Source organism: Oncorhynchus keta, chromosome 3 (genome assembly GCF_023373465.1).
Source record: "Oncorhynchus keta strain PuntledgeMale-10-30-2019 chromosome 3, Oket_V2, whole genome shotgun sequence".
Classification (NCBI taxonomy): Eukaryota; Metazoa; Chordata; class Actinopteri; order Salmoniformes; family Salmonidae; genus Oncorhynchus; species Oncorhynchus keta.
The window spans coordinates 3,873,144-3,896,691 of record NC_068423.1 but is presented as its reverse complement, the minus strand read 5'-3'; the positions used below and the strand labels follow the sequence as shown (position 1 = coordinate 3,896,691).

At 44.2% G+C, this 23,548-nt stretch overlaps 1 protein-coding gene across 1 annotated transcript in view; it reads left to right on the top strand.

Annotated features, from left to right (window-relative positions):
- LOC118363975 (ataxin-2-like protein) overlaps positions 1–23,344 on the top strand; it is a 54,524-nt gene extending 31,180 nt beyond the window's left edge. Inside the window, 19 exon segments of the mRNA XM_035745255.2 lie at positions 382–503; positions 5,101–5,192; positions 5,565–5,798; positions 6,275–6,702; positions 7,155–7,241; positions 8,893–9,006; positions 11,268–11,345; positions 11,769–11,830; positions 13,589–13,893; positions 14,628–14,697; positions 17,297–17,434; positions 18,042–18,105; positions 18,686–18,861; positions 19,089–19,227; positions 19,419–19,484; positions 19,487–19,528; positions 19,891–20,069; positions 20,470–20,644; positions 22,643–23,344. Coding sequence (XP_035601148.2) covers positions 382–503; positions 5,101–5,192; positions 5,565–5,798; positions 6,275–6,702; positions 7,155–7,241; positions 8,893–9,006; positions 11,268–11,345; positions 11,769–11,830; positions 13,589–13,893; positions 14,628–14,697; positions 17,297–17,434; positions 18,042–18,105; positions 18,686–18,861; positions 19,089–19,227; positions 19,419–19,484; positions 19,487–19,528; positions 19,891–20,069; positions 20,470–20,644; positions 22,643–22,692 — 2,621 coding nt within the window. The 3' untranslated portion in view covers positions 22,693–23,344.
- The last annotated feature ends 204 nt before the right edge of the window (positions 23,345–23,548 follow it).

Genomic DNA, 23,548 nt, shown 5'->3' with positions numbered 1-23,548 from the left:
GTAATTTGGCACATCATGATGATGTGGCAAGTTGCAATTTGCTTTTTGAATGTCCTATATCTTGAAAACATGATTGCTGTAATGCGAAACCTTTTGGGGACTGTATCAACAATGTACTAATAAAACAAATAAAGGGGATTTTGAGTGAATTATTCCTTTAAGGCAAAATTCCAAGTTGACATCTTGAGTGCTAAACTAATAAGAAGTTAGGGTAATTTGCATGCGGTCATAGTTATGTTGTGTAAGAATGCAATGTGTTGTCTGCCTACGATAAACACACGTTGTGGGGACATTTCATGGGTCCGATTAAGAGATATACCTCTTCTCTGTCTCACGCATGACTTTTTGGATAACGGTCGCTTCTCTACCCTGTATGTGCAGACACGTTCATAGACACGTCCGTCAGCTCGACCCGTGTCAACGGGGAAGACAAAGAGAAGGTGCTGCAGAGGTGGGAGGGAGGAGATGGCAACGGAGAGGCCTTCGATTTGGAGAACGATCCTGTGAGTCTGACACGTTTATATGTATGCACACATACAACCGCTTATACTCCGCTCACTCACTCTGACAATCACACACACCATCACTCTCTTTGACACACAAACACCAGTGGCGGTCTGTGCCTTTTTGAGATGAGGGAGGATGATTTAAAAACAATTTATGGGCCTTATTTCTATTTCAGCATATTGGATGACTAGCACTCATATTCCATTCACCCAGCTCAATGTAACATTGATAGGTTTAGGCTACTATATGATACTCAAATTTTCCCGTTACCCATCATGAGGTTGCTTCACCCTAGCCTCTCTCTCTCTCACTCTCACTCTCACTCTCACACACACACACACACAGCAATGTTTGCGTACAGGGCACAAAATTGCTGGGACCATGGCGGGCAAGTGAGCTGCGTCACATAGGCCTTAAATAATATCGCTGTTTGGGACCAGTTCTTGTGATAGCGGGTGGAAGTCGGACTGAAAGGCAGCAGGTATGGGTATGAAAAGCTGCGGGTGTTGGCGGGATGAAGATAACACTCGAGAGCGAGAGTAAGCAAGGTGACAGTGACACATTCAATACTGCCTTGTAGAGGTCTGCATGGGAGTGCTATCTTCATCCCGCTCCCGCCAACACCCGCAGCTTTTCATACCCCACCCGCACCTGCTGCCTTTGGGTCCGACTTCCACCCGCTATCACAAGAACTGGTCCCAAACAGCAATATTATTTTAGGCCAATGTGACGCAGCTCACTTGCCCGCCATGGTCCCAGCAATTTTGCGCCCCATAGGCAATATCAAATACACAAAAATAACTTAAGAAATAGGTTAACTTACTAGAGATTTTCACGTGGCCCATTTATATTAGGCTATCTGTATTACTGGACTATATCAGCCAATATGCTAAATGTAGTTTAAGAGAGCATAGTTGGAGAGATTTGACCTTTCTCTTGAGCTTTTTCTATAGCCTACGTTTTCGTAGTGGGAAGATTTTTAGACAGAGAAATATGGGTGATTCATATTTATTTCCAGGCAATGTAGTAAACTATAGCCTAATCATATGTAGGAAGTACAGTTGAAGTCAGAAGTTTACATACACCTTAGCCAAATTCATTTAAACTCCGTTTTTCACAATTCCAGACATTTAATCCTAGTACAAATTACCGGTCTTATTTTTGTATTTTTTTTATTTCACCTTTATTTAACCAGGTAGGCTAGTTGAGAACAAGTTCTCATTTACAGCTGTGGCCTGGCCAAGATAAAGCAAAGCAGTGCGACACAAAAAACAACAGAGTTACACATGGAATAAACAAAACATACAGTCAATAACATAATAGAAAAAAAGTCCATATACAGTGTGTGCAAATGAGGTAAGATAAGGGAAGGGAGGTAAGGCAATAAATAGGCCATAGTGGTGAAATAATTACAATTTAGCAATTAAACACTTGAGTGATAGAGACTGGGGTGATAGATATGTAGAAGATGAATGTGCAAGTAGAGATACTGGGGTGCAAAGGAGCAAAAATAAATAAATTACAGTATGGGGATGAGGTAGTTGGATGGGCTATTTACAGATGGGCTATGTACAGGTGCAGTGATCTGTGAGCTGCTCTGACAGCTGGTGCTTCAGGTTAGTGAGGGAGATATGAGTCTCCAGCTTCAGGGATGTTTGCAATTCGTTCCAGTCATTGGCAGCAGAGAACTGGGAGGAAAGGCGGCCAAAGGAGGAATTGTCTACGGGTGGGTGCTGCTATGGTGACCAGTGAGCTGAGGTCAGTTAGCATCACCACTTTATTTTAAGAACGTGAAATGTCAGAATAATAGTAGAGATTTATTTCAGCTTTCATTTCTTTCATCACATTCCCAGTGGGTCAGAAGTTTACATACACTCAATTAGTATTTGGTAGCATTGCCTTTAAATTGTTTAACTTGGGTCAAATGTTTCGGGTAGCCTTCATCAAGCTTCCCACAATAAGTTGGGTGAATTCTGGCCCATTCCTCCTGACAGAGCTGATGTAAGTAACTGAGTCAGGTTCGTAGGCCTTCTTGCTCGTACATGCTTTTTCAGTTCTGCCCACAAAGTTTTTATAGGATTGAGGTCAGGGCTTTGTGATGGCCACTCCAATACCTTGATTTTGTTGTCCTTGAGCCATTTTGCCACAACTTTGGAAGTATGCTTGGGGTCATTGTCCATTTGGAAGACCCATTTGTGACCAAGCTTTAACTTCCTGACTGATGTCTTGAGATGTTGCCTCAATATATCCACATAATTTTCCATCCTCATGATGCCATCTATTTTGTGAAGTGCACCAGTCCCTCCTGCAGCAAAGCACCCCCACAACATGATGCTGCCACCACCGTGCTTCACAGTTGGGATGGTGTTCTTCGGCTTGCAAGCCGCCCCCTTTTTCCTCCGAACATAACTATGGTCATTATGGCCAAATAGTTCTATTTTTGTTTTGTCAGACCAGAGGACATTTCTCCAAAAAGTACAATATTTGTCCCCATGTGCAGTTGCAAATCTTAGTCTGGCTTTTTTATGGCGGGTTTTGGAGCAGTGGCTTCTTCCTTGCTGAGCAGCCTTTCAGGTTAATCAGGAAATGTATGATCTCTGTAATTGCAAACAAAGTTTTCTGTAGCAAATATTAAGTTTTTCTGATGTATCAAATACTTAAGTCATGCAATAAAATGCAAATTAATTACTTAAAAATCATACAATGTGATTTTCCGGATTTTTGTTTTAGATTCCGTCTCTCGCAGTTGAAGTGTACCTATGATAAAAATTACAGACCTCTACATGCTTTTTAAGTAGGAAAACCTGCAAAATCGGCACTGTATCAAATACTTGTTCTCCCCACTGTATATATATTTTTAATCTGTAATCTAGGACCCTATAAATGTAAGGAGGGAGGGGTTTTATAACTCCCCCCCTTCTATTAATAGAACATAAGCATAATCAATTATTCTAATACATCAATCATTTGGTACAGCCCCAATCATGACCCCTAGGTGAACTCCTGACACATACTTCTTGCGCTTAGCGGAGCAGAGCTATTGTGTGAAGTTGTCAAGGAAGTGAGTTTGTGTTTATACAGGACGTACCTCCTCCACCTACCGTCAACCAATCATGTCAATGCGGAGCTATACGGAGCCTTTTTGCGTTGTTTCACAATTTGAGAGGTGCGCGGTGATGCGGTACAGAGCTTGATTTGGCCTCATTTACAGATCAAGCATAAATGTGGTTTAACGCATACAAAGCAGAAAGATGACAGTTTCCACATAATCTGAGGGACAACAAGAATGTTTTTTGCCCAGCGTCATCTGTCTGCCCGCTCCAGCCCGCAGAATTAAAAATGCAGACAGCGCCGCAATGATCTCTGTTGGGACCCGCCCTCTACCGCCTTGCACATTCTTGCCTGCATCCAGCTGATCTAGGGTGTAATCATTAGTCCAACAGTTGAAAATTAAAGTTTCTATTGGATAAATTCAGGTATGTTTATCCCCGTTCAGTTTAAGAAACATTTTTCAACACAATCAGCGAAATGAATACACCCCTGGTCACCCACAAACACAGTTCACTTTCATAGCTGCCATATACAAACTGCATGATCACTTTACTCGTTGTATAATTCCTTCTCGCATCTTTGCGGTCTCCTCCTCTCACCTTTTCCCTTCGTAGCTATCCGTGACCAGGTGAGAGAACCTTCCCAAGCCAAACCTTCATACCATAAACGCTACACACTGTCTACATCGTTGTTCACATAGCTACTATAACCCGCTGCAATCATGCAGTACAGCAAGCAGTTTAGCAGTTACACCGGCAGGCCCCGGTGGCAATACATTTATAAAACCAAAAGCTTACCTTGATTTGGAAGCGTTCCAGTGTTTGATAGCCAGCGAGCTTTCATAGTATCACTCTCTGTTTGAGCTAGGTGTTTGAGTAGACTAGCTAGCTGCCTTCGCTAGCTAAACAAGTGAACGTACAATTCTTTTTTTTAAATACAATGAAATATTGCTAGCTCTCGCTCTCTCCATTTTTGAAGAAATGAATTTGTTCAAAACTTTTCAACTATTGTCTTTCTCTTTTAGTCAACTACCCACCACATTTTATGCTCTGCAGTTCTAGCTACATGTAGCTAATTCTTTCAGTACTAGATTAATTCTCGATTACTTTGGTTGGGTAGACAAGATGTCAGTTCATGCTGCAAGAGCTCTGATAGGTTGGAGGACATCCTCTCGAAGTTGTCATAATTATTGTGTAAGTTTATGGAAGGGAGTGAGAACCATGAGCCTCCTAGATTTTGTATTGAAGTCAGTTTACCCAGAGGAGGACGGAAACTAGTTGTCCTCCAGCTACACCATGGTGCTACCCCAGAGAGTTCTGTTGAAGCTACTGTAGACCTACATTGCAAAACAATGTGTTATAATTAATTATTTGGCGTTGTGATTATATTTAGTATAGTTTCACTTTTTACATTTTTATGAAATTTACTGAGAAGGATGGTCCGCCCTTTCCTCCTCTGAGGAGCCTCCATTGACACACACAACCTGGAGCTTACCGCCACAGGCTCTGGCAACTTACACAAAGTTTTCTCGCCCTCTCTCAGGCCAACGGTTGGGATGCCAACGAAATGTTTCGTTACAATAAGGTGAACTTCGGTGTCGAGTCTACCTACGACTCCAGCCTCTCAATGTACACGTAAGTCCACCTCCATGTCAAGACAAAAAAAACAGTCTTCAAGGCCTAAACAGTCTAAGCAAAAGGACAACCTTTTGAAAGAATATTCCCCTGAATCTCCATCAGAGCTGGGCTTGAAATACTTGAAAGATAATTTGAAATACTTAATCTGTTCCTGTTTGAGCATGTCTGGCTTAATAATCCAATAGAGGAGTCCCAAAACTGCAATTCTCGCCCATCTGGCACTCCAAGCAGACTCGAGCAAACACAAAAGTATTTGAACCCAGATCTGATCTTCATACATGATTGTTTGTATATATGTATCTATGCATTGTGTTGATCTTCACCATCTCTCTATCCTTTTCTCTCGCCATCTCCCTCCCTGTCCCTCAGGGTCCATCTGGAGAGGGGCAGCACAGAGGGCTTCCGGCAGCGGGAGGCACGTGCCGCCCTCATGGCTAGTGAGATCGAGTCCAGCCCCCAGTACCGCCAACGCGTCTCGTTGGAGAACGAGGAGGGCAAGAGCGAGGAGGACAAGTGCAGCGCTGTGGTGCGCAGTGGCGAGCAGGGGGGGGGAAGCCCCAGGGAGAGGGAGAAAGGCTGCGACAGCCCCAGCATAGTCAGCAGGTGAATGCTCCGATCAGGCTGTATTCTTTGGCTATATCACAATTCTCCACCCTTTCCCAGAAGTGTGCACTTCATGGATTCAACAATGGTGGAAATTAACTCTTTCTAGCCAATGATTTCATGTTTTTAAATACATGATGGTGAGTAAAAAAGTCCACACTTTGGGAGAAGGGTGGAAAATTGGGATGTGTCCTTTGGCTAGTGTGGGGGGGGTGTCACTATTGGCTACTGCTCAGTGGTTTGTGTATTTGAGATTGACCACATTTCATTCCGACTGAGTAGAATGGCTGGTCTACAAATCAACTGGCATCCCAATTAAATACTCATTATGTGATCAAGGTTAGTGATTCTGCCCCTCACCTTGCTCAAACTCATCCCCTCATCATGCTGAAAGTATTTGGCAGCAGTGGATGGATTGGGGAAAACATGATCTACAGTACCCCCCCATTCTTTCTTTGTTTATCTCTCTCTTTTAGGGAAGGCAAATACATTCCGTTACCCCAGCGAGCTAGGGAGATTGGCGCATCGGGGGGCAGCATGCGAGGAGAACGCGAGCGGGCGGAGCGAGGCCCTGGAGGAGGAAGCGGCGGACCCCAAGGTCACAACCGCATGAGCGCCGGCTACCGCTCAGCCCCTCCCTCCTCTTCCTCCCCCAAACCTCACCTGCCCTTGGCCACTGGTGGCCCCCAGCCCCCTCTCCCGTCTTCGGAGTGCAGCAGCCCCCTCTCTGGCCGAGGTTACTCCCCCCACCACTCCCAGGGCAGCCCTGGCACTGCCAGCCCCTACGCCCCTGCCTCCCCTGGGGGTCCGGCCTCGGCCAACGCCGCCCCCTCTTCAGCTAGTCCCCCCACCCCCCATTCCAACTCTCTGTCTCCGTCGGACACTGGTAGGCCCGTCAACGGAGGTGAGTGAAGTTATTAGTGGGTGTGTTTGTGTGTGTTCGGGGAGTTATCTGTGTTGTAATGGGATATCTGTGTGTCTACGTGGATGTGTTACTCCAGAAAGTGTACATGGCAGTCATGAATTATTTGTTTTTATAGACTGGGTGGTTTGAGCCCCGAATGCTGATTGGCTGACAACTGTGGTATATTAGACCCTATACCACGGGTATGACAAAACATTTATTTTTACTGCTCTAATTGCGTTGGTAACCAGTTTATAATCGCAATAAGGCACCTCGGGGGTTTGTGATATATGGCCAATATACCACGGCTAAGGGCTGTGTCCTCATCGGGCCTTATTTCTTAAGTTTGCACTGTGTGCAGTCTTGAAAAGTAATAGGTGAAGCTTATAATAATATATTGCCAGTTGATTGTCGGGAAATTTAACCTTCTCTCTTCTTTCTCCCTGCCTCAGTGTCTTCTAGGATGTCTCCCAAATTACAGAGACCCGCCCAGTCAAACCGACTGGTCCGGACACCTAACTCACACACCCAGTCCACAGGTTAACATACAACTATGCCTTTTATCTCACACTTTGTCTACACACTTGTTCAAGACGCACTCCAGAACTCAAGACACAGACATTCTGCCTCATCATAGACTTAAGTCCAATGAATCCATTGAGAATTGCTACTAATGGTAGAGGTTGGTTAGTAAACTAACTACTAACTCACATTTCATATGCATCTGATAAGGCACACTATTCCTTATATATAGTTGAAGTTTACACACACTTAGGTTGAAATCATTAACTTGTTTTTCAACCACTCCACGAAGTGGAGAAAAATTGTAGACCTCCACAAGTCTGGTTCATCCTTGGGAGCAATTTCCAAATGCCTGAAGGTACCACGTTCATCTGTACAAACAAAGGTACGCAAGTATCAACACCATGGGACCACGCAGCCGTCATACCACTCAGGAAGGATACTTGTTCTGTCTCCTGAGATGAACGTACTTTGGTGCGAAAAGTGCAAATCAATCCCAGAACAACAGCAAAGGACCTTGTGAAGATGCTGGAGGAAACAGGTACAAAAGTATATATATCCACAGTAAAACAAGTCCTATATTGATATAACCTGAAAGGCTGCTCAGCAAGGAAGAAGCCACTGCTCCAAAACTGCCATAAAAAAGCCAGACTATGGTTTGCAACTGCACATGGGGACAAAGATCGTACTTTTTGGAGAAATGTCCTCTGGTCTGATGAAACAAAAATAGAACTGCTTGGCCATAATCATTGTTATGTTTGGAGGAAAAGGGGGAGGCTTGCAAACCGAAGAACACCATCCCAACCATGAAGCACAGGGGTGGCAGCATCATGTTATGGGGGTGATTTACCGCAGGAGGACTGGTGCACTTCACAAAATAGATGGCATCATGAGGCTGGAAAATCATGTGGATATATTGAAGCAACATCTCAAGACATCAGTTAAAGTTAAAGCTTGGTTGCAAATGGGTCTTCCAAATGAACAATGACCCCAAGCATACTTCCAAAGTTGTGACAAAATGGCTTAAGGACAACAAAGTCAAGGTATTGGAGTGGCCATCACAAAGCCCTGACCTCAATCCTATAGAAATTTGTGGGCAGAACTGAAAAAGCATGTGCGAGCAAGGAGGCCTACAAACCTGACTCAGTTACACCAGCTCTGTCAGGAGGAATTGGCCAGAATTGACCCAACTTATTGTGGGACGCTTGTGGAAGGCTACCCGAAACGTTTGACCCAAGTTAAACAATTTAAAGGCAATGCTACCAAATACTAACTGAGTGTATGTAAACTTCTGACCCACTGGGAATGTGATGAAAGAAATGAAAGCTGAAATAAATAATTCTCTCCTATTATTCTGACATTTCACATTCTTAAAATAAAGTGCTGATCCTAACTGACCTAAGACCAGGGATTTTTTACTCTGATTAAATGTCAGGAATTGTGAAAAACTGAGTTTAAATGTATTTGGCTAAGGTGTATGTAAACTTTTGACTTCAACTTTATACAGTGCACTACTTTTGGGCCTATATAGGTACTAGGGTGCCATGGCACAAAGTGGTGCACTTTAAAGGGAGCAGTGTGCCATTTCAGACACAGCCAAAATGCTAACCATTTATAACATCTCATTGTCTTTCATTCTGACCTCTGTTCTGTCTTGTCCTCCCTCAGCCTCCCGCTCCCCGAAATCTGGCTCGCAGGACTCGGTGCATTACCTTGACACGTCATCTGTCTCCACGCCCTCCCAGAAAACATCAGGCCTCGCCCCGCTCTTCCCCATCGACGGTACGAAGAATGGTATCAATCAACAAACTATATTTATAAACAAGTGGAGACAGGCTGTGGTAGTTTTATTTATTTATTTCACCTTTATTTAACCAGGTAGGCAAGTTGAGAACAAGTTCTCATTTACAATTGCGACCTGGCCAAGATATAGCAAAGCAGTTCGACACATACAAACATACAGTCAATAATACAGTATAAACAAGTCTATATACGATGTGAGCAAATGAGGTGAGATAAGGGAGGTAAGGGCAAAAAAAGGCCATGGTGGCAAAGTAAATACAATATAGCAAGTAAAACACTGGAATGGTAGATTTGCAATGGAAGAATGTGCGAAGTAGAAATAAAAAATAATGGGGTGCAAAGGAGCAAAATAAATAAATGAATTAAATACAGTAGGGAAAGAGGTAGTTGTTTGGGCTAAATTATAGGTGGGCTATGTACAGGTGCAGTAATCTGTGAGCTGCTCTGACAGTTGGTGCTTAAAGCTAGTGAGGGAGATAAGTGTTTCCAGTTTCAGAGATTTTTGTAGTTTGTTCCAGTCATTGGCAGCAGAGAACTGGAAGGAGAGGCGGCAAAGAAATAATTGGTTTTGGGGGTGACTAGAGCGATATACCTGCGTGTGCTACAGGTGGGAGATGCTATGGTGACCAGCGAGCTGAGATAAGGAGGGACTTTACCGAGCAGGGTCTTGTAGATGACATGGAGCCAGTGGGTTTGGCGACGAGTATGAAGCGAGGGCCAGCCAACGAGAGCGTACAGGTCGCAATGGTGGGTAGTATATGGGGCTTTGGTGACAAAACGGATTGCACTGTGATAGACTGCATCCAATTTGTTGAGTAGGGTATTGGAGGCTATTTTGTAAATGACATCGCCAAAGTCGAGGATTGGTAGGATAGTCAGTTACGAGGGTATGTTTGGCAGCATGAGTGAAGGATTCTTTGTTGCGAAATAGGAAGCCAATTCTAGATTTAACTTTGATATGGGTCTGGAAGGAGAGTTTACAGTCTAACCAGACACCTAAGTATTTGTAGTTGTCCACGTATTCTAAGTCAGAGCCGTCCAGAGTAGTGATGTTGGACAGGCGGGTAGGTGCAGATAGCGATCGGTTGAAGAGCATGCATTTAGTTTTACTTGTATTTAAGAGCAATTGGAGGCCACGGAAGGAGAGTTGTATGGCATTGAAGCTTGCCTGGAGGGTTGTTAACACATTGTCCAAAGAAGGGCCAGAAGTATACAGAATGGTGTCGTCTGCGTAGAGGTGGATCAGAGACTCACCAGCAGCAAGAGCGACCTCATTGATGTATACAGAGAAGAGAGTCGGTCCAAGAATTGAACCCTGTGGCACCCCCATAGAGACTGCCAGAGGTCCGGACAGCAGACCCTCCGATTTGACACACTGAACTCTATCAGAGAAGTAGTTGGTGAACCAGGCGAGGAAATAATTTGAGAAACCAAGGCTGTCGAGTCTGCCAATGAGGATGTGGTGATTGACAGAGTCGAAAGCCTTGGCCAGATCAATGAATACAGCTGCACAGTAATGTTTCTTATCGATGGCGGTTAAGATATCATTCAGGACCTTGAGCGTGGCTGAGGTGCACCCATGACCAGCTCTGAAACCAGATTGCATAGCAGAGAAGGTATGGTGAGATTCGAAATGGTCTGTAATCTGTTTGTTGACTTGGCTTCCGAAGACCTTAGAAAGGCATGATAGGATAGATATAGGTCTGTAGCAGTTTGGGTCAAGAGTGTCCCCCCCTTTTGAAGAGGGGGATGACCGCAGCTGCTTTCCAATCTTTGGGAATCTCAGACGACACGAAAGAGGTTGAGGTTGAAGGTTGAACAGGCTAGTAATAGGGGTGGCAACAATTTCTGCAGATCATTTTAGAAAGAAAGGGTCCAAATTGTCTAGCCCGGCTGATTTGTAGGGGTCCAGATTTTGCAGCTCTTTCAGTTGAAGTAGTTGAAGTAGTAGTGACGACAATGAAATTGCTCATGATAATAAGTATTTATAAAAACAAACTTTCATACATTTGGCTGAAAGCAAATCTCCGGTCTCCATTTGTTCTCACTTTGCTTATCGAGTCTATATTAAGTCATGAAAATGGCCCCAACTGTCGTCAGGACAGGGTCACCTGTACAAGAACCAGACAGGTGTTTTGTCGGAATCTGTTCAAGTGGTTGGGGTTTTCCAGTGGCTTATTGTTCCCCTGTGTGTTTAAAAAAAATATCTCTGTCTCTCATTCTGTCTGTCTGTTCTACAGTGAACGACATCCTCTGCATGGCTGCCAAAGAACGATCAGCGGAGAGTCCAGGCACCACGGAAGATGGCAAGAGTAAAGGTGTGTGTCTGTGAAATGTGTGTTTGTGGGAGGGAGCTTGTGTGTATTAGAGGTCAGACACGCCTCGACAATGAATGGTTAAAGCACCTGCTGGGTGTCGTTGAGCGGGGACTTTCTTTGCGCTGATTCAACATGTCGACACCATTGGAAAATGATGGCAGATATTCTGGTCGGTAGGATGGCTGGTGGCCACTCCCTATTTTTAACTGTTTGCTGTCGCGGGGTCTCACCTCAAAAAGTGTGTGCATGTTAGTGTGTCAATTAGCTGTTGTCGCAGATGAGAAGAGTATTCCTGTCGAAAAGCATTTGTTTGTTTGCCATAAGGTGCTGTCTGAAAGAAAAGTGCAGTCAAACACACCCACATTACATTCTCCCCTGCTAGAGAACTTTTTTTGTATCCTTTCTCTCCCCCTTGTCTCTCAGCTCCCTCCATTCAGCAAAGGTCACAAATTGAAGAGCTGCGGAAATTCGGCAAAGAATTCAGGGTAAGACTTCTGTCGCTGCTCCTTAGCCGTGTGTGAAACGAGAAATCTGCAATTACCTCTGAGTCTAAATTCTCTTGGTGAAAATAATTGTTCTGTCAAGTCCTGGGCTGGTGGTATTTCAAGAAGCAGGACCAGACCAAGTTGGACAGATAAACTCAGCAAAAAAAGAAACCTCCCGTTTTTAGGACCCTGTCTTTCAAAGATAATTCATAAAAATCCAAATAACTTCACAGATCTTCATTGTAAAGGGTTTAAAACACTGTTTCCCATGCTTGTTCAATGGACCATAAACAGTTAATGAACATGCACCTGTGGAACGGTCGTTAAGACACTAACAGCTTACAGACGGTAGGCAATTAAGGTCACAGTTATGAAAACTTAGGACGCTAAAGAGGCCTTTCTACTGACTCTGAAAAACACCAAAAGAAAGATGCCCAGGAGGGTCCCTGCTCATCTGCATGAACGTGCCTTATGCATGCTGCAGGAGGCATGAGGACTGCAGATGTGGCCAGGGCAATGCATTTCAATGTCCATACTGTGAGACGCCTAAGAAAGGGAGACAGGATGGACAGCTGATCGTCCACGCAGTGGCAAACCACTGTGCAGAACACCTGCACAGGATCGGTACATCCGGACATCACACCTGCGGGACAGGTACAGGATGGCAACAACATCTGCCAGAGTTACACCAGGAACGCACAATCCCTCCATCAGTGCTCAGACTGTCCGCAATAGGCTGAGAAAGGCTGGACTGAGGGCTTGTTGTAAAGGCAGGTCCTCACCAGACATCACCGTCAACAACGTTGCCTATGGGCACAAACCCACCGTCGCTGGACCAGACAGGACTGGCAAAAAGTGCTCTTCACTGACGAGTCGCGGTCTCACCAGGGGTGATGTTCGGATTCTCGTTTATCGTCGAAGGAATGAGCGTTACACCGAGGCCTGTACTCTTGAGCGGGATCGATTTGGAGGTGGACGGTCTGTCATGGTCTGGGGCGGTGTGTCACAGCATCATCGGACTGAGCTTGTTGTCATTGCAGGCAATCGCAACGCTGTGCGTTACAGGGAAGACATCCTCCTCCCTCATGTGGTACCCTTCCTGCAGGCTCATCCTTACATGACCCTCTAGCATGACAATGCCACCAGCCATACAGGTCGTTCTGTGCGTGAGTTCCTGCAAGACAGGAATGTCAGGGTTCTACCATGGCCCCCAGAAATGTCCGGGAACCTGCAGTTGCCTTGTTACCTCACTCTTCCACCATCTCACAGCAAGAACTGACAAATCTGGTGCTGTCCATGAGGAGGAGATGCACTGCAGTACTTAATGCAGCTGGTGGCCACACCAGACACTGACTTTTGATTTTGGCCCCCCCTTTGTTCAGGGACACATTATTCCATTTCTGTTAGTCTGTGGAACTTGTTCAGTTTATGTCTGTTGTTGAATCTTGTTATGTTCATACAAATATGTTAAGTTTGCTGAAAATAAGCGCAGTTGACAGTGAGAGGACGTTTCCTTTTTTGCTGAGTTTATTCACGTTTATAAGTAGTCAGAAATAAATGACTTACATTTCTAGTTTATAACCCATTTCTACTGTTAAACCCTTTTAAACATGTGTTTGTAAATGAACTTGGAAATGTATTTTTAGAAATGCAAGTCCTTCTTGTTTCTTTCTTTTTGGCATAGAGTGCATTTGGTTGCACTTGCTTTGTATGAATTGGCTATATAAATAAAGATTGATTTGATGTGATTCTCCTCAGCTTCAGCCCAGCGGATGTGGCTCCAGTGCTGCAGCGGTATCTCCCTCTGACACGGCCAAGTCCTTCCCCTCGTACCCCAGCCCCGCCACCTCAGACTCCAAACAGACCCTCGCCCCCCAAAGTACTTCCCTGCCCTCCGCTTCCCCCTCAGGGGACCCCGCCAAGGAGCCCAGTTCCAGCGCAGCCGCTACCACCGCCAGCCCCATTTCAGACAGGCAATTGCCAGGACAATCCCAGTCAGCCAGGACCCCAGGAAGTGAGGAGTCCAGACAGGAGAAGGCAGAGCAAGTGGAGGGTGTGATTGAGTGAGTTTTGCTGAAGACTGAAAGGAGAATTCTTTCTGGTACTGCTGAGCGATTAACCAAAATGTCAGTTATTTTTCATTTAAAAAAAAAAAAACGAATTGACCAAAGTCGGTTCAATTATTAGAATTCAATTTAGTTCGGTTTTTTTTTCTTCTGTGAGCTCAACATGCAGTTTATCTAGAGATGAATCAGATCAAGCCCAAACTGTGCAATGTAGTGTGGAGTTGTAGTCCCCAACAGGCCAAAATTCAACATAGTTTAGCCAATGACCATAATCCATTGCGCGTCTACTTGTCAAGACACTGAAATGGAGAGAAGAGAAAGAAGACTTGCGATCGAGGGGGATAAAGAGCAGTTGCCCCACGAGGTATCCCTCCCTGAAAATACATAATCTAAGTGATTGATAGTTGGTATTTAGCAGTCATAAGTATACATAGACAGCCACTCTATAGAAATTATAAATATTTTATTGAAGCAGTAATGGGCAGTCACTACTTTTAATAATAGTTTAATTCTGTTAAAGCATTCAACTGACATACTACATGCATTTTATGTTTAAAATGATCTAAACCTAAATCAATAACCGGGATCATTTAAAAAAATAATCTAAACTGAACCTACCTCAAAAAGCACATCGCCCAGCACTACTTTCTGGTTTATAGATGGATTTGGTTACAGAGCAGTGGATATCATTGTGTATACAGTACTAACAGTGTTCTCTCTCTCACTCTCAGTCAAGTCAGGAAGTCAACTCTGAATCCCAACGCCAAAGAGTTCAACCCAAACAAAATCGCGCTCACTCTGGTAAGCAAAGAAGGTGTAATGACACCTGTCAAGAAGAGCAAAATAATTAGGATCTAAAATGTCTTGATGTCTACTAACCAAACGATGACTTTTTCTTGAGGTGTGGCTCAGTTGGTAGAGTATGGTGCTTGCACACATCATGACTGTAAGTCGCTTTGGTTAAAAGCGTCTGCTTATCTACTGTATCTATACTACGAAACACTTTCTAGATGCGCCTATGTACCAAACGATGTCTAGAGGTCTACGCACTAAATGGTGTAGGGTAGGGATGGGCAACTTCGATCGGGGGGGGAAGGCCACAAAAACTCATTATGAGGGGCCGCAGTGGCTCGTGGGTCCGCGTACCCACACATGCAGTCAGACGTTTTTTTTTGAGAACCCTAAGTGTTTTGCATTTTTTGAGTGTCTAACCAGGTTTCTATCTAACCACTTCATGTGGATGGAAAAAGAATTATGCCGGTACAATTTGATAAATGCAGACGGACAATTTGTTCGTTCGACCTGGTGGGCTCTTTTTTTTTTGTGTGTCCAGTAAAATGAATTATGCGAGATTGTGGTGGAAATGCCTTTTTATATTGATATAATATTGAGATAATAACCGCCATATTGAAGTCGACTTGGAGTCACGCGATGATATGTCGTGTGATTCTCCCACTACGACTTGGAAAGCCATGCAGTGTACTAGGCCACAGATGAAATAAGTTATGATGAACTTCACAGGGTGGCGAAATTGCATGTGATGTTTCTTTCCAATAAAATATCGAGGGTCCTATTTCTGTGACATGATGATCGATGCTTCGCTGCCGTTTGACAAATAACAAGAATATCACTCTTATCCATAATTATCTCATAATGTACAGTCCTGTGAAAAAGTATTTGCTCCCTTTCTAAGTTTCTCTAGTTTTGAAGAAAAAAAATGATACTGAATGTTATCAGCTCTTCAACCAGATCCTAATATTAGATAAAGGGAACCTGAGTTTACAAATAACCAAAAAAAATGGAGACTTAATTTATTTATTTTAACACATGTATGCACCATTCAATTCCCCTGTGTGAAAAAGTAATTGCACCTTTACTCATTAAGTGGTTGCGCCACCTTTAGCTGCAATGACTCCAACCAAATGCTTTCCTTTCAGTTGTTGATCAGTCTCATATCGCTGTGGAGGAATTTTGGCCCACTATGGCATGCAGAAAGAACTGCTTTAACTCGGCGACATTTGTGGGTTTTCAAGCACGAACTGCTCGTTTCAAGTCCTGCCACATTATCTCAATTGGGATGAGGTCTGGACTATGACCAGGCCATTCTAAAACTTCAAATGTGTTGCTTTTGAACCATTTTTAGGGAGACTTGATTGTGTGTTTTGGATCGTTGTCTTGCTGCATGACCCAGCTGTTCTTCAGCTTCAGCTCACAGACGGGTGGTCTGACTTTCTCCTGTAGAATTCTCTGATACAGAGCCGAAATCACGGTTCCTTCTTTTAAGGCAAGTCGTCCAGGTCCTGAGGCAGCAAAGCATCCCCAAACCATCTCACTACCACCACCACGCTTTACCGTTGGTATGAGGTTCTTACTGTGGAATGCAGTGTTTGGTTTTCGCCCAGGCATAACGGGACCCATGTCGTCCAAAACGTTATACTTTTGACTCATCTGTCCATAGAACATTATTCCAAGAGTCTTGATGATCATCCAGGTGCTTTTGGCAAACTTGAATCAACTTTTTGGACGAGATAGGTTTCCGGCAGAAATAAAATGGACCCAACACTGCATATTCGGTTTTGGTTGAAGATCTGATAACATTCAGTGTCAAAAATATACAAAAATAGAGAATCAGAAAGAGGGTAAATACTTTTTTCACAGCCACTGTTAGTTGCCTACCTGCACTGTATCTGCGAGCTGTTGGCTAGAGCGCACGTGCCAAGACCAGAGTGGGTACATTTGTTTTTGTGACACAACCATCAGAGTTGAAAATGCGATGGAAACCATTTAACTTGTATTTTTTTTATTCGGTACATGGGGATTTTAACCGCAAATTTGATTTTTATGTGCGCAACGTCATCAAGCACATACTTTTATTCGCAATAAGTCCGTTTGATGGAAACACATCTCTGTTGGGAAAATGTGCATATTTTATGCAGATTTTAAACTTTGCATGAAAATCTGTTGTATATTGGATGGAAACCTAGCTGTCTGACATAAGAGATTGCTGTTGCGCAAAAATCAACAGAAAAACATTTGCACCGTGTGTATTCTACTAATTCTAACTCAACTTTTTTTAATAATACATTTGCCCATCCCTGTTGTAGGGTAAAGTTGCCCGTAGACACTTATTTTTGTGTCCATTTTACATTTTCCCCACTAATGATTTAGGATTGGGGTAGGGATGGGCATTTGAAATCATTTCAATATTCAAATAATGTCATTCATTTTGGGGAGATATCGAATATTCAAATAAACGTGCCCATCCCTAGATTGGGGGGAGGGGAAGCTGATCTTATCTGTATCGAGGGGAAAGTTCACCCTGGAGTGTACCAAACACTGCCTAGACATCTACTTACCAAACAAATATAAATGATTCTTCCCCTTCCCTCTGTGTCTGCAGACGAAGCCCAACCCTTCACCCACGCCCCCCCGGCCACCCCCTCCCAGCCCTGCGGTGGTGCTGCAGCACCCAGGCAGCCAGGGTCCCATCTACAACGCCCCCTACCTCTCCTACATCTCCCAGATCCACTCTGTACAGGTAACGCACACACACTTCTGACACTGCGATTGAATTGACTGCATGCTGTGGGACATTCTGTTTTCCCATCAAATACTGCTCCCCCTGTTTGTATGAATGCGAGGCTTTGGGATTATTGGTAATATTATACTTGACTGTGTGTTTCGAGCCCCGAATGCTGATCGGCTGACAGCCGTGGTATATCAGACCGTATACTACGGGTATGACAAAACATTAATTTGTAATGCTGTAATGACATTGGTAACCAGTTTATAATCGCAATAAGGCACCTTGGGTGTTTATGATATATGGCCAATATACCACGGCTAAGGGTGGTATCCAGGCACTCCACGTTGAGTCGTGCGTAAGAACTGCCCTTAGCCGTGGTATATTGGCCATATACCACACCACCTTGTTCCTTATTGCTTAATTATAGTCAATGCTATACTTGAGTTTCACCAGTGGTGATGTAGTGTGTGACTATATACAGTGTTACGATATTGTTTGAGCTCATTTTAGGATCTAGTACAAGTTCATGTTAAAATTGCCTAAATCCCCTCATTGAAAAGCCAATGCGGCTTGTATCTTCGTATTGACCTCTTGTCTCCTGGCTTCTGTTTCCCTCCAGCCTCCACATATGTACCAGTATACCATGTCTACAGTCTGCCAGGGGAAATACCCCCGAGTCAAAGGTATGCACGCTCTGCACGCCTCCTCTACGACTCCCTACCAGTGTGCATGCATTGTTTACACCTTGACATACTCTAGCCTGGTCCCAGATCTGTTTGTGCTGTCTGGCCAACTACTATGGTCAGTCTGAGTTGGCAAGATATTACAAAGAGGGGCTCCCGAGAGGCGCAGCGGTCTAAGGTACTGCATCTCAGTGCTAGGGGCGTCACTGCAGACCCTGGTTTGATCCCGGGCTGTCTCACAACCGGACGTGATCGGGAGTCCCATAGGGTGGCGCACAATTGGCATCGTGTTGTCCGGGTTAGGGGAGGCCGGGGCAGGCCGTCATTGTAAATAAGAATTTGTTCTTAACTGGCTTGCCTAGTTAAATTAAGGTAAAATAGTAAAGTTGAATGTCGGGCAAAACTAGTAGTGAATTTATCCTTGTTCCGAAGTTTCAATCGTAAGCATGTGACGTAATTTCACCCTGGGGATCAAATCAGTTCTTTATTGTTCTTTTTAAAGCATGTTCATATCTGCTAGTGCGTCAGAGTTCCCCTCCCTGTCAATGTTGTTATGCAGTCATGTTTTGGTCTCCCCCAGGCTTAGGGTTGGGGGCCCCCCGCTCGGACCATGGCAACTCTGGCCCGCCGCAAGCCATGCTACAGGCGGCAGGGTCTGCAGCCGGAGCCCCCCTGGTGCCATCGCCCTACCCCCAGCCCTACCTGCAGTACAGCCAGCAGCAGGTCATCCAGGCCATGACGCCTTACCCAGGACAGGTCAGTGTGTGGGAAGGTGGGTGGGAAGGTGTGTGTTTGTCCGTGTCTATGGCTGTACTGTGGGGGGGGTGTCAGACCTCAATTTCCTATCCCCAGAGTTTTGAATCAAACTGCCTCCCTTTGCCTTATTGGTTATCCAGTTTTGGTCATCATAACTGTAGCGGTCAGATACTGAAAACAATGTCTCTGTCTTTCTCTATGTGTCTAACCCGCTCTCCCTTCCCCAGCCGATGTACTCCATGCTGCAGGGCGGTGCGAGGATGTTGGGCCAGGGAGGGAGTCACCCCCAGGTCATGGGCCCTCCAGGGGGCCCCCAGTTCCCCGGCCAAGGTGAGGGGCCTCTGGTGCCACAGCAGGGTATCTATGGTGAGTCCAAAACTTGTTGGATCCTGGATTTAGACTGGATCATTGTTTTTTGGGGGGGTAGCCTAGTCCAAGATCTGTTTGCTGTTTGTGCTGTATAGCCAAACACATCTTGTACCAGGCTACTGGATCATTGTTTTGGGAAATTTATCATGGAAAGTGTCTTCAGCTCTCTCTTTCTCGCCCCTCTCTAGCCCCCCAGTCGTTCTCCCATCACCAGGGTGCAGTGCACCAGCCCCGGCCCTCCAGCACCCCTACATGTAACCACCCCCCCAGCAGCACGCCCCCAGCCCTGGACAGGTAAAACCAACACCCCCTCATCACAGCTTCAAATCTCACCATCCCTCTCCGGACCGTATACCAGTTCTAGAACATACCCCTTTTTGTCTTGGCCACGTTTTCTTTTATCGACATACAGTGTTGTTGGGCCTTTTGAAGGGCCATGTTAAAGGTATACTCAGACAGCGATAGGATAAGTGGGCTGACTTTCAATACAAAGAGCGTGAAGCAAGAGATGAATCTTCTCAACTGTTGTCGTCACACGGCTATCACAATCTGCGGTATCTTTGTTTCACACTACTACTCGTGGTCACGTCATATTGCTGAGTCTGAGCTTTTTTTTTCTCTAAGATTATCCTATGCTAATGATTTCCTTCTCCATCTCTGCCCAGTCGGGACCCCAAACCCAGTCTCTATATCACTCCGGGGCGCTCTCAGCCCCCACCCCTTCTAATATGCCCCCGGGACAAACATCGCCCCAGGGCTCGTTCCCCCTTCAGGGCTACAGCCTGCATGGCCACCAGGGAATCCCGCACACGTACCCCGGCCTGGGGCAGATAACACAGGTACATTTACACTGCTGGAGTTACTCTGGCTTCTGTTCATTAGGGTGAAAAAAAAATACTCAATTCCATCCAAAATGGGTGGCAGTGGTTAAGAGCGTTGGTCCAGTAATCAAAAGGTCGCTGGTTCGAATCCCCGAGCCGACTAGGTAAAACGTTTGTCTCCGTGTCCTCGAGCAAGGCACTCAACCTAAATTGCTTTGGATCAGTCAGATAAATGACTAAAATGAAAAAGCATAACTGTCCATCAAATTCTATGCCCAAGCAATAAGGAATTTAGAGTGATTGTAAGAACACAATGTCCTAATGTTTATATTTAGGCAGATCCATGTCTTTTTACATATCGTGTGACACATTTTATGTACGTTTCTGCATATTGCATGTCCCTGGTCCCTCTCCGTAGGCTCACGTCCAAGGGGCCTTGCAGGGACCCCACCACCAGGGCCAACACGGCCACCCGCAGGTAGTGATGCTCCAGGCCCCGCCCCCCCAGCATGGCCTTGGACAAGTCTCCCAGCACCCCCAACACGGCCTCCAACAAGGGGCCCACCAACACTTCTACATAGGACATCCACAAGGTATGAAGGTTCCCTAAGCTTGTATTAGTGCAGAGAAGGTAATCGGAGTGTTATACTAGGGGGCGCGACATTTCCGTAGTGCAAAAAGACCGGGGTTTGGGAAGTGAAAAAATGCATCCTTTGTTGTTAACTTTCTCTAAAATCTAAAGGCACAACCTGGATTTGATTCAGCGTGGGGTAAGAGTAAGCCGGTCCGGCGTCCCTGCAAAATAAATAGTGGGGCTACGCCGTATCCGGTAAAACGTGAGCCGATCACAATTAATACAAAATAACAAGAAAACTAGGCTATTACATCACTATTTTACATTACCGCATGAAATGAGTGAATTAACTTGAAACCGGGTGGTATACGCTACAACTTGTGTTGTGGTTCGACGAGAACACTTACATTTTCCCAAGGCAGAGATGAGTGGCCGAGATCGAGACGACGCAGGAGGTGAGTGACAGACGTGCGCGGAAAACAGTGGATGCAATTCAATTATACAATCGCTGAATGTCATTACAATAGGCACACAGTACCAGTCAAAAGTTTGGACACACCTACTCATTCAAGGGTTTTTCTTTATAGTGGAGACATCAAAACTATGAAATACCACATATGGAATCATGTAGTAACCAAAAAAACTGTTCAACAAATGAAAATATATATTATATTTGAGATTCTTCAAAGTAACCTCGATGACAGCTTTGAACTCTTGATAAACCTAAGCACACAGCCGAGACAATGCAGGAGTAGTTTTGGGACAAGTCTCTGAATGTTCTTTAGTGGCCCAGCCAGTGCAGCGACGTTCTTCATCCAACCTGACAGAGCTTGAGAGGATCTGCAGAGAAGAATGGGAGAAATTCCATAAATTAAGATGTGCCAAGCTTGTAGCGGCATACCCAAGATGACAAGAGACTATAATCACTGCCAAAGGTGCTTCATCAAAGTAAAGGGTTTATGTAAATGAGTACTTATGTAAATTAAATATTTCCGGTTCTATTTTTGCTTTGTCATTATTAGGCTGTCAAGGGGGTCTGAATACTTCCCGAATGCACAATTATATAACATTGAGGTCCTTGAAAATTACAATTAATTTCTCGAAAAAGTCCCTGATAGTTCTTGAATTTGACTTACCAATGATAACTTTAGATAAATACTCAACGTTTCATTTAGAAAAGATCTCCATCTAGTCTTTATGAACCCTGCTTAAAGTTAAAGGATGTTTAGTCCTAGGCCTATGTTGTTGTATAGGTTGAGTTATGGGATAATTTGAATATATTCACTTTTATATATTCCTCTAAGTACATGTGGAACTGCATGAAAATCCTTTTTTATTTTTGTTTCAAAACATTTTGAAATGTTTATCCTAATGTGACACATTGGCCCCTTTTATTTATAGAAAGATCACATGTAAAATTAATAGGGATTCAATGTGTAATTAAGCGTGCTTGCGTGTCTCGTACCAGTAAGAAATTAAATCTACTTTCACCCCTGATTCAATGTCTTAAGTAGCTGAACATGTCATCACTAGTTACAAACTGACACGTTTACATTTGTCAAAAACTATAGCGAATAAGTGCCTTTTCATTTGACGGGTTTGCACATGCACAGTTCAGAGCGACTCCGTTGGACCCTAGGATGTGTTTTTGTATATGAGTTTAGCTGCCATGACATCACCTACAAGCGTCATCTGGGATTTCTATTGGAGAAGCAGTATCTGGACTTCTTTGCATATATATTGTCTTGTGCAGTCTTGTTGTTGGCCGTGTATATAGAACTTTCCTAAAAACTGGGAAACTCCTAAAATGCTGGTTTCTAATGTGTTTTGTGATGACTGTAGTTGAAAAGTACTTTTGTAATATTTTGTTTAAAGGTACTATTACATCCTCGATAAATATCAAATGGGTGAATGGTGGCCTTTTGAACTGAAACACTACTAATCATCTTATTTTTTCATCCATAGTAATATTGTGTTAATCGATACTCAATTCTTCCTTCTGTTTTTTCCCCCACAGCGATGCAGGTACAGACGCACCCCTCTCCCTTCCACCCTCCTGGAAACTGAGCTCCTCTGTTCTCCCCTTCCAAAAGAACTGTCCCTCTGGAACGGTCCACCCCCCCTCGCCCTCTGGACATGACCACACCCGACCAAGAAGTGACACAATCACGTGACACAGTGATTGGCTTGCAGGGAGAAGCGGCAAGACCTCATTGGTCAGCTACACTTCTCAGCTGCATCGTTGCTAAAGCCTTGGTTATAGCCCAACTGAGGATGATGATGATAAGCGGCGCCAACAGAAGCCGCACCCAATCCAAACCTTCGTCCCGTTCTCTCTTCCAGCTCCTTCCATTTTAAAGACAAAAGACACAACCACATGAGATCATCATAGTGGAGAGAAAAGACATGGACACCAAATGAGCGAAGGACACAACGTTTGACAACATCAAATCGCTTTGAGACTGACTCCTTTAGTTTAAGTTCCTTGATATTGGGCGAATGGACAGAAGAAATACAAACACTTGCTCAGAAATCGTTGAGTGTCGCAAAAAGGAGGAGTGAACGGAACGGCATAAAAGAGGAGATTGTATTTTTACTTTAACCCGGTATCAACCCACCCTTCCCCTTTCCTCTCTCTTATAGCAAATTATGAATAATAATAATAAAAATATGGAAAATACCAAAAAAAATAAAGTTTTAAACTTAACTACAGAAACATCTTGTTTGTTGAATGTATAACTTTTTACTGGAAGAATATATTAGTTGTCAAGTCTCATCTCATAATAACCACATAAACATGTCTACACATGACGCGTGGTTGCAAAATGACAGTCCAACCCAGAGTTCTTAAATGCTCACTATTTATGTAGTAATGTGTCCAAAAAATGTATAGGGTACCGTGATATAATTTTGCCAATTTTAT